This window comes from Cotesia glomerata, linkage group LG7 (genome assembly GCF_020080835.1).
Source record: "Cotesia glomerata isolate CgM1 linkage group LG7, MPM_Cglom_v2.3, whole genome shotgun sequence".
NCBI classification, from domain to species: Eukaryota; Metazoa; Arthropoda; class Insecta; order Hymenoptera; family Braconidae; genus Cotesia; species Cotesia glomerata.
The window spans coordinates 19,584,103-19,594,106 of NC_058164.1; the positions used below are offsets into that span (position 1 = coordinate 19,584,103).

Sequence of the window (10,004 nt, forward strand, 5' to 3'; positions counted from 1 at the left end):
CAAAAATTTTAGAAAACTATGAAAGCAATTTTTTTATAATTTTTTATAATTATTGATTTATTTTTTAAGTTAAAAAATTGTCAGTTATATCTCCCTGTTTAAAAATATTCATTGGAAAAAATTTTAAAAAGTCACTCTACGCAAATTATATATCTATAGATATATACTAAGAAATTGAAATTATTGAAAAAAATTCAAATCTCATGATAGCGAATTTTTTTCAATGAATATTTTTGAACAGGGCTGCCGATTTCAATATCACTTTTAACATTACCCTTTGGCAATTTTGTGCAGAATTTTTCAGACTCATCAATTAAAGTCGACTCTGAGTCCATTAGATTCAATGAATTTCCATTAATACTCACTAAAAATAAAAACATTATTTAGTAAATTTAAAAATTAAAAAAATAATATTTAAAATTATTTGCTTACATTCTGATGATAAATTAATTTTTTCATTAATCTGATTTTCAAATAAAAAAAACTTTGAATATTCTTGATTTATTTTTATATTTTTGTTGAATCGATTCATTTAGATTTTAACAAAATAAAAACAAAATTATACCTAGCATAGATATTTTTGAAAAAATAATAACAATATCAATAACAAACTAAAAAACGTGTAACAAACATTGGACTATATGTAAATAGATTTAAAAATGGCGTTTAAAACTGGAACAGCTGATAAAGTTTTGTAATCATCAGTCATCAGCTGATGGTTTATATTTAAAAAAGGCTTGGAGGTCACGCTCTGAAGCATTTCTTCGAAGGTATCCAATAGTATATATTGTTAACTTAATTTATTAAAGCGATTTTTGGTAAAACAAAACAACAATGAATACCGTTATGAAGTCATTTAAAGATACATTAGTGAACGCTAAAAATATTTTGATTCTTACGGGAAGTGGAATATCTGCTGAATCCGGTGTGCCAACTTTTCGTGGTGCTGGTGGCTTTTGGCGTACATATCAAGTTACTTATTTGGCTACACCAAGAGCTTTTAGGGATAATCCATCGCTTGTTTGGGAATTTTATGAATACAGACGTGTTTTAGCAACTAAAGTTCAGCCAAATAAGGTATTTATTATATTTTATCACTTAATTTATCTTGCTATTTATTTTCATAACATTGTTTTTGATATTATTCAGGCTCATGATGCGATCGCTAACTTTGAAAAGAAGCTCACGAGTCAAGGAAAACAGGTGACTGTTGTAACACAAAATGTTGATGGGCTCCATCAACGTGCTGGAACTAAAAATATCGTGGAACTCCATGGTTCATTGTTTAAAACACAATGCACTGAGTGCGGTAATGTTGAAGTCAATAATACAGTTCCTATTTGTCCTGCTTTAGCAAGAGCCAGGTAAGATATCTTTTTATTATAGAACATATAAATAGCATGAGTAATTAATTTTTTAACAAAAGTTTTAGAATTCTTGGATGGTTTATTTGTCATAAGTATATACGATACTTAAAATAGAAGACATTTAAAAGTATTATTATTTTTTATTAACTAGATTGGATATTAATAATATTAAAATTGAGACATTTGACAATTTTTAGAAATTTTTTAACAATCAAATTATAGCAAAAAAAAATTTATTTAAAAAATTCCACCTTTAGAAGCTTTAAAAAATTATAAGTCCAATTCCTTATAAATTTTTTTTCTAGACCTAGTTTATTATTCAAGAAAAATCAAAAAATTTTAAAGTGTCTGAAAATTCTGCCAATTTAAATTTCATTGAATATTAATGAAACCAATTATAAAGAGAATGTTGAGAGTTATTCAAAATTTTCTTATGAATATTTTTAAAAGAAAAAAAAATGTAACAATCTGTAAATGATCCATAAAATTACAATAATTTTCATATAACTGCTTTTATCAATATCATGAAGTTTTTAATTATTTTATTTTGAATTTGACCTGCTCAAAAAAAATATGATCGCTAATAAATTTTTAAAAATATAATTTTAGTTTACCCGAGCCTGATGATATGGCGTCTGATATACCAGTCGAAGACTTACCGCACTGTCAGAAGAATGGTTGTACAGGGTTACTGAGACCATTTATTGTGTGGTTTGGTGAAAATCTCGATGAAGATCTTCTGAATAAAACTGGTTTGTTTTATTATTCGTTTATTTAAAAAAAAAAAAATATTTTACAAGTTCTTATAATTTAATTTTGATAAAACTTTTCCATAATCTATCTTAATACGTTGTGCAAATTCTAAAAATAATTTTGATTTAAAGTTTCTTGGCATCATGATAACTTGCGTAATTCTTGACAAATCAAACTTAATTTCTATTTAAATTTAAATGGACTTATTTAATTTAAATTAACTATAGTTATTTAAATTATTTTTTCTTCAGTGAAGATGATAATTACGATCTATTTTGACTATCTTTATTTTATTTTCCACTGAAAATATTTAAGCATTAAACCTTAAACTTGTAATCTATTTTGCATCTTTCTTTTTTTCATAATTTAATTATATTAAATTCCTACACTTTAATTAAGTTCATGATGTATTTATTTATAAATATCTTTTGATTTTAGAGGCTGCTGTTGAAAGCTGTGATGTATGTTTGATAATTGGAACTTCATCACTTATTTATCCAGCTGCTATGTTTGCACCGAGAGTCGCTGAACGCGGTATCACTGTTGCTGAATTTAACTTGGAAGAAACTGCAGCAACAAAAAGTTTTCAGTAATTGATTGAAGTTATTTAATTTCTGATAAGTTTATTTGAAAATTATAATAAATCCATCATTTTATTGCAGATACCATTTTCAAGGTCCATGTACTGTGACAGTAACTGAAGCATTGGATATTTGAAAAAATAAGTTTATTTTTAATCAAAGAAATAATAATAATACATTGTTTTGAATAGCTATTTATCTAAATGTATTTATTTCATACTAAACTGTGTGATGTCTTTGTTAAAAAAAAAAAAAAAAAAAAAAAAAAAAAGACAAAAATTTTCATACATTAAAACATTATTTAACATCCCAAATATAGATTATATGTTATATTCAATAATAATAAAAACTTTCATTAACATACTCTTGAAGTAAAATCACGTTTTATTCTTGATTTCTTCACTTTGTTTTAATTTTTTTCTTTTGATGCTCATTGAAACATAAATTTATCACAGAGTTAGAAATGGTCAAGAAATTGCGACAAAAATAATTCGCGTATCTTACTTGCTTATTTTATTATTACTATTAGTATTATTCTTATTATTATTATTAAATATTTACTTCACAATCTTCATTTTTCGTATCTTAACCCGTGGAATTATTTTTTATCTTAAAATTACAAGTTGAAAAAAAAAAAATTTTCACTATAATCATATTAGTTCATTTTTAGTAGATTTCATAGAAATATAACTATTGCAATGGTCCTCATGACGCAACTTTTGAAAAATTTTGCTATATTCCGACTTAACTCGACGAGCTGAGTCAGAAAATACATATGGTTCAAAAGTTTATATATATATATATATATATATATATATATATATATATATATATATATATAGCATATATATATATATATATATATATATGTATGTTTATATATATATATATACGATATAGCGCGGCTGGTCACGACGATAGCGTCGCCAATTTACAACGGATCTTTACCAAACTCAATATACTTATTTTACACATAAATACCAAAGTCAAGTTCGAAGATAAGCTTAATCGGTCAAGTAATTTAGAAATGCCAGGATTTCAAAATTTTAAAAATCATAAAAATTCATATTTCTTCACTTTCTTACTCAAATATCTTTTGAATGGGATAACTTATTGAAACTCAGTAAATTGCATCTGAAAGCTCTTTAAATAAGCTTCAATTTGAGTACCATATCATATGTGTAATCTCAAAATTATGCCCTATTCCGCTATGCCAATTATGAAATTTGCTATTGCACTGGTTTTAGTATTTTTCCGTCGATATATATTTTTGTCGATTGCATAGAAGTTAAAAGCCCTAGTTTTGTATACAATTCTCGTTATTTTTTTTTCTGTTCATGATGAAATCTACTTCCATTTCGGCTGCCGAATGGTCTTTTTTTCTTTTTTTTTTTTCGAATAAATAAATTATAAATATTTCTCTGGTACGTTATTTTGATTATTTTGCATAACGCATGTATATAATTTTATATACATTAATAAAATTTTAAATAATTATTTACATAAATACACTGTCAAATAAAACTATAAATATGTATATGTATAAAGAAAAACGTATCACAAATATAAAAAAATTAAAAAAAAAATTTGTCTATAAAAAAAATTTTAAATTCTTATTTTTTACTTTCATGGAATGTTTGTTCATTTTCTTAATTTATCTTTAATAATCAAAGTAGCACTCAAAAAACATTGAAAAAAAAATTTTTTTCATTATAAATATTTTTTTTTGATTGCTTTATGCATTTGTTCATTTTAAGATTGCTAATAAATAATTGATTGCACATACAAACTTTTAAAAAAGCTCAAAAAAAAAACAGTCATTATTACTAGATTTAAAATCCTAACAGCTTTGGTTTGACAAAGTTATATTAACTGTCGCTTTTTATAATATTAGGAAAAAAAAATTAGGATTAGAAAATAGTCAACTTATTAGGATAACGTCACTAAATTCGTCATTATTGTTGTTAAATTTGGTGCTACGGAAGACGTTTCTAATATATTAATCATAGTAGTCGAAACATTTGTAGTAGTCGTATTAGTAAGACAGTATGGCATTATTTGACCATGTTTACAGGAATCAGCTGAATTGTTGTGGAAAATTAGAAGGTATAAACCTGCAATAGCAGTAAAAGTACCTGCTATAAGTAATCCAATAGCAGGTATTTTTTTAGAAGACAGTAGTGGGCCTTCTTCAAGTCTTAAGTAACACAAGGCCGGTAGTATATAAGCTAATGGTACTGCTGCAAGGATTCCGTTGAGTTCGAGTACAACTCCAAGACAATCTTCAGACATTGATATTAAATAAGCTAAAGTTACGATTCCCATTGTTATTATAAGGTAACGTCGATCTGAGCCAGCAATGTATACATCATGATTCTCTGTTTCAGTAGTGCCCTTTATAGCCGTCAAGATGACCTATTTTTAATAAAATAAATCACATTAATTTAACATAGCCCAGTAATAATAAGTACTATAAATAAAAAATATTTAGTTACTTCACGAGTTACAAAGCATTCTATAGGAAATGTGAGTAAAATTGTTCCGCTAAACATAACTCGTGATAAGTTCATAAGGTCATCATTCCAACAATAATTTTCCATAAGATCTCCTTGAACATAGCTCGTAAATGTGACATATCCCGCAATTCCAAACGCTGAAGCAATGATAAAAGATGTAAATAAAGACCAGTGTGTGACAACGTCCCACTTCTGTTGGGTAGCTCGTTCTATTGATTCGTAAATAAGGAATGTATTATGATGGCACATAAATGCAAATGCCATTATTCCAATTGATGGTAATATTCCTCTTAAATTTGCAAATTCCCAGCTGTCTGTTCTATCCGGTCTGAGTTAAATAAACATTTTTTATTAAATTAAATTCATTTAAAATTATTTATTCATATTGAATAAATACTTACACGAGAGATGACATGGTACCCATCCGAATAAAAATTGCCAATAGAATAAAAGCAACACATACAAGAGAGAGAAATGAAATTTTAGCTAGCCGCGCTACATTTCTATAGAGACACAGTGGTATTGTTATCAATAAAGTTGCTAATAATATTACAACTTCTCTTTGTGCAAATATATTACTCTCAGCAATTCCAGTAACTCTTATTATTACCTTTGTTACAGTATCTCCGACAACAATATTGTAAGAAATCATTGCTGTGAAAATAATGAATGAAGTTTTTATTAATAAAATATTATGGTATTTATCATTTCTATAAATAAAATTATTTTAATTTACCTATAAATGGGTAAATAAATTGTAGAGCAGTTAAGATATAAAATCCAGGCCGTCCAAAACTTGCTCTCATTAATCCTTGATAGCTCATTTCTCCACAAAGATGACCACTTCTGACCATTAAAATTAGAGAATAATCAGTCAGAACTGCTACAATAATTAGCAGTAAAATTCCTAAACCAAATCCTGATTGATGCAATGCATATGGAATTCCTGAAACGTAAATTTATAATGTTAAAAAATAATTTCTTTTAATCAATCTTAATAATTATCTACTTTCATGGTCATTCGATTTTTTATCATGAAAATTCGAAGACAAAATTGATCAGTTAGTTCTTTAACCACGAAAATAAATAAGTATCAAATTTTATTTCAATAAATTAACACTCACCAATGACTCCGCTGCCAATAATAGAATTAATGAAATTGAAACTTGCCAGTGGAAGACTTGTAAATTTTCCCGAGTTCTCTTCTTCATCTTCCTAAAACGCAATCAATACTATAATTATTCATGTAAGAAATATAATAAAATATAAGTAATGAAAAAATTTAATCTATTTAAGCTTCATATTATTATTCAGCTCTCGCTTCATCTTTTGCTCTTGCTACCATAATTAATGCACATAATTTAAATAAATTTAGTACTATTTATATCTACTAAAATTATTAAAATATTCTAAACAACATTTGCTGTAAATTAATAAATAATATTATTTGCGGTTACAGTTATGTTACATTTATAAGAGTGCAGCTTAAACATTCACGTGTTAAATAAAAAATTATTCAAAATTTCACATTAAAAAAAAGCATTAAGAAAATTTATTTCACTTCTGATTTTATTTTTTCAAATAATAATTTAATTTTGTTTTAATTTAAATGATCATTTTTTACTTGAATAAAAATGATTTAAGATAAAGAATTTAAAAAATGATGAAAAGTTAAGAAATTTTCTTAATTAAGAAATAAATGAAATGTTATTAATGATGACAAATTTTATAAAAAAAGAAAAAAAATAAGCTGATGCTTTTCTTACCAATATTACAAAGAAACAATCCACATTGTTAACAATAATAGATGTTATGATTTTTTTTTTATAACAGCTGAGCACAAATAAACAAAGTGATGAATATCGGCGAGAGTGGTTGATGATGGTTATTCAGTCGATGGTTTTTTTAGATGACAGAAGTATCCAATAGACGAAGTGAACAATGACAAATAAATTCACGTACAATAAGATATTAAAAATAATAATAAAAACGAAAAAACACGTATACTGGTGCAGAATCAAATAGTAAAAGAAATTTTATTGATTTAATGACATAACGAATTTGAAAAAATGTATGACGCGTAGAGACAACAATTGCTTTTTTGTTATTTCATCCTTACCCTTACAAGTTGTCTCAAATCGTCGTAAGAATCATCCGTTTCTAAGCTGCCTCCCTGCCAAATTTATCCGATTTTGTGCATCAGCAAGAAAAGTAGGAATAAAAATAAAAAAAGTACCAAGGAAAAACGAATAACATATAGTGATATTTAATATACTGTGTTAAGTCGTAACTTGTGGAATAATTCCACAAAGTTTCCTATATAATTGAAAGATTGTGCGTTAATTAGATATACAGTAATTAAACGATATACTTAAAATTAATTGCATACACAAAATGTTTCTTTCTTAAATAATATAACAATAATTAATCATCTTATTTATCAATTCATTTAGAAAAATATTTAAATGTATAAATTTATTATCAAATAAGTGAATGCGTACTTATGGAATAATTTTAATCGTTAATTACTTTAGAGTAAAGAAGATTGTGATTTTATAAGAACATATTTATTCATTACACTATCTGTCTGGGAAATGAACTCTGAGACAGCATATGTTTATGAAAGCATTACATCACAATCCAATAATCATTATTTATTTGTTTTAATATACAAACAGATCATTTTCATTGAGATATTTATTAATTAAAACAAACTTTTATAATCATTTTTTTTATATAATCTTCATTACTCAGTAGTTACTATTTACTATGTCATCAAAAATCGAGTTGTAGAGTAATATAGCTTGATATTTTTTTTTTTTTTTTTTTTTTTTTTTTTGTAAAAATTATTCACATATTGCGTTAAAAATAGCAAGTATCTAAAAATTTTTTTTGTTTAAAAAAACAAATATAAATAAGAAAAAAAACAATTGTATTTTTCTTAATTTTTAGTCTGTAATTATCTAATTTACTTATTTAATTAAAATGAGAAAATATATTTGAATATCTGTAAATTTCCAGATCGTCAACTTGTAGAAATAAAAAAAAAAATTATGCATGCAATTTTTTAATAAAAATATATTGTCAGGACAAATCTATTCGTTAAAAAAAAACCAAAAAAATAGCCAGATGTCTATTGAATATTCAATGTCATAACTAGAAAAAAAATTGAATTTTTCTTCAAATAATTAAAGTTTCTTGCTAAAATTATCATTAACAGTATTTTTTTACGTAGGAGAAATGTATTCAAAATTTGACTAAGATTGATACGAGAGTAATTCATAAGCTTGAAAATGAAAAAATTTCTAGATGTTTGCTACTTTACATTTGACACAAAAAACACTCATTAGTGCTTTCTTACCAAAAAAAATTATAATCATCCTTTGTTTATCAATTAAAAAAATGAACAATGAAATTTTAAAAGTGTACTCACGTCTTCGAAATTTTTCCTCGCATCTAAGATGTAACTTTTTTCGTTAACACTTTGCTGCTGAGAAGTTCCTTGTGCCATATCTGAATCTCGATGATAACAAATAAATTTTTAATACTTAATCCTGTTAAATCAAATAATTAAATACTGAAATAATCAAATAAAGAAAAATTATATTATCGCGAAATTTGTTATAAAAAATAGCCGATAAAAATTCATGAAATAAAAAATAATTTTATCAATTTTTAGATAAATCAAAAGATCAATATCTAATTTTTAAGATAAGTTGCGTATTGCCGAGCTGCAGTTTGAAACTATCGTGCTTACTTTTTATAACAACACAGATGTCAGAGAATTGTTTGATCTTCTGTTTATTGATTACTAACGTCGCCTTGAGAGATTTTTTTTACTCATTTATGTATCAATTACGAAAAATGTGTTGAAGTATTATATTTCATTACAACTGCGCAATGCGCGGGTGTTAGTCTTCCTTACCGTCAACAAAAAAGAACGGAAATTCAAGAAATTTATATACATATAGGTATTAGAGCGGTTGATAGTTCTTATTTTCAAACATGTTTTGCTCATGTATAAGATAAAATTTTGACAAAAGCGCTTCATTCTTCGATAGAATTTAATTTTCATTTATTTATACATGTAATGCGTTTTAAGATTCTATTTGTTATACAAGTGTTACGGAGATACTCCTGTTTGCCCAATAAAGGGCGAGAGAGAAAAAAAGTGTACACCTTTCTTAAGTAAATGATAAATAAAACATTATAATTTAATGTGGGCTTTAAGTAGTAAAAATTACGAACGAAAATAATTGATTTAAATGCTATCAGCAATAAACATGACACGGAACAAATTACCTCCACTTTGGTATATAATATTGGACTGTCACCTTGTGGACAAGAGGACGGATTATAAGCAAGCACGATCAATTCAAATATTTACAATTATCAGGACAGTTATTATAGAATAATATCTTCGAGTTCGAAAATGAACAAAAGTTGTATTTCTGGGTTTGAAGAGAGCTCAAAACTTCATCATAGGTAAATTTTCAAGCGTTTCGAGCTTAAATGTAACAAGAAGCTTCAAAAGTAGCTTGCAAGATCAAGTGTTTTTAATGTATCTATTTTTTTTTTATATTTCAGATGTAAAAATATTCCATGTGGTAACTAAAATTTCATCTCTAAGCTATCTTTATTTCGAATTTGAAATATTTTTCCAAATTTTCAACCCATTTTCAATTGAAAATGTTATAACATGCTATGTTTGTTCTTACCATCTACGAATAAGAACGAAAATTTGTGTGCTACTTTTAATAATCAATTCCTGCCATCTATCTTTCAAT

General features: G+C 25.7%; 2 protein-coding genes across 8 annotated transcripts; one reads left to right on the forward strand and one right to left on the reverse strand.

The window, feature by feature from the left end:
• The first annotated feature begins 649 nt into the window (after nucleotides 1-649).
• LOC123269205 (NAD-dependent protein deacylase sirtuin-5, mitochondrial-like) lies at nucleotides 650-2,942 on the forward strand. The gene is made up of 5 exons (XM_044734798.1): nucleotides 650-1,077; nucleotides 1,150-1,364; nucleotides 1,977-2,119; nucleotides 2,559-2,709; nucleotides 2,783-2,942. Exons 1-5 carry the CDS (start codon nucleotides 835-837, stop codon nucleotides 2,835-2,837), a joined length of 807 nt encoding a protein of 268 aa, XP_044590733.1. The 5' UTR covers nucleotides 650-834; the 3' UTR covers nucleotides 2,838-2,942.
• Nucleotides 2,943-4,549: 1,607 nt separating this feature from the next.
• On the reverse strand, nucleotides 4,550-9,128 carry LOC123269170 (putative sodium-coupled neutral amino acid transporter 11). Of its 7 annotated transcripts, none has more exons than XM_044734749.1 (8): nucleotides 8,975-9,128; nucleotides 8,651-8,730; nucleotides 7,337-7,390; nucleotides 6,342-6,432; nucleotides 5,954-6,163; nucleotides 5,619-5,871; nucleotides 5,197-5,545; nucleotides 4,550-5,116 (listed from the first exon to the last, which is right to left on the reverse strand). In XM_044734749.1, exons 2-8 carry the CDS (start codon nucleotides 8,726-8,728, stop codon nucleotides 4,631-4,633), a joined length of 1,521 nt encoding a protein of 506 aa, XP_044590684.1. In that variant the 5' UTR covers nucleotides 8,729-8,730; nucleotides 8,975-9,128; the 3' UTR covers nucleotides 4,550-4,630. The 7 variants fall into 7 exon arrangements, with proteins under 7 accessions (XP_044590684.1, XP_044590682.1, XP_044590685.1 ...); XM_044734747.1 differs by having other exon boundaries at nucleotides 8,651-8,794; nucleotides 8,975-9,084; XM_044734750.1 differs by having other exon boundaries at nucleotides 8,651-8,736; nucleotides 8,975-9,083.
• Between the last annotated feature and the right edge of the window lie 876 nt (nucleotides 9,129-10,004).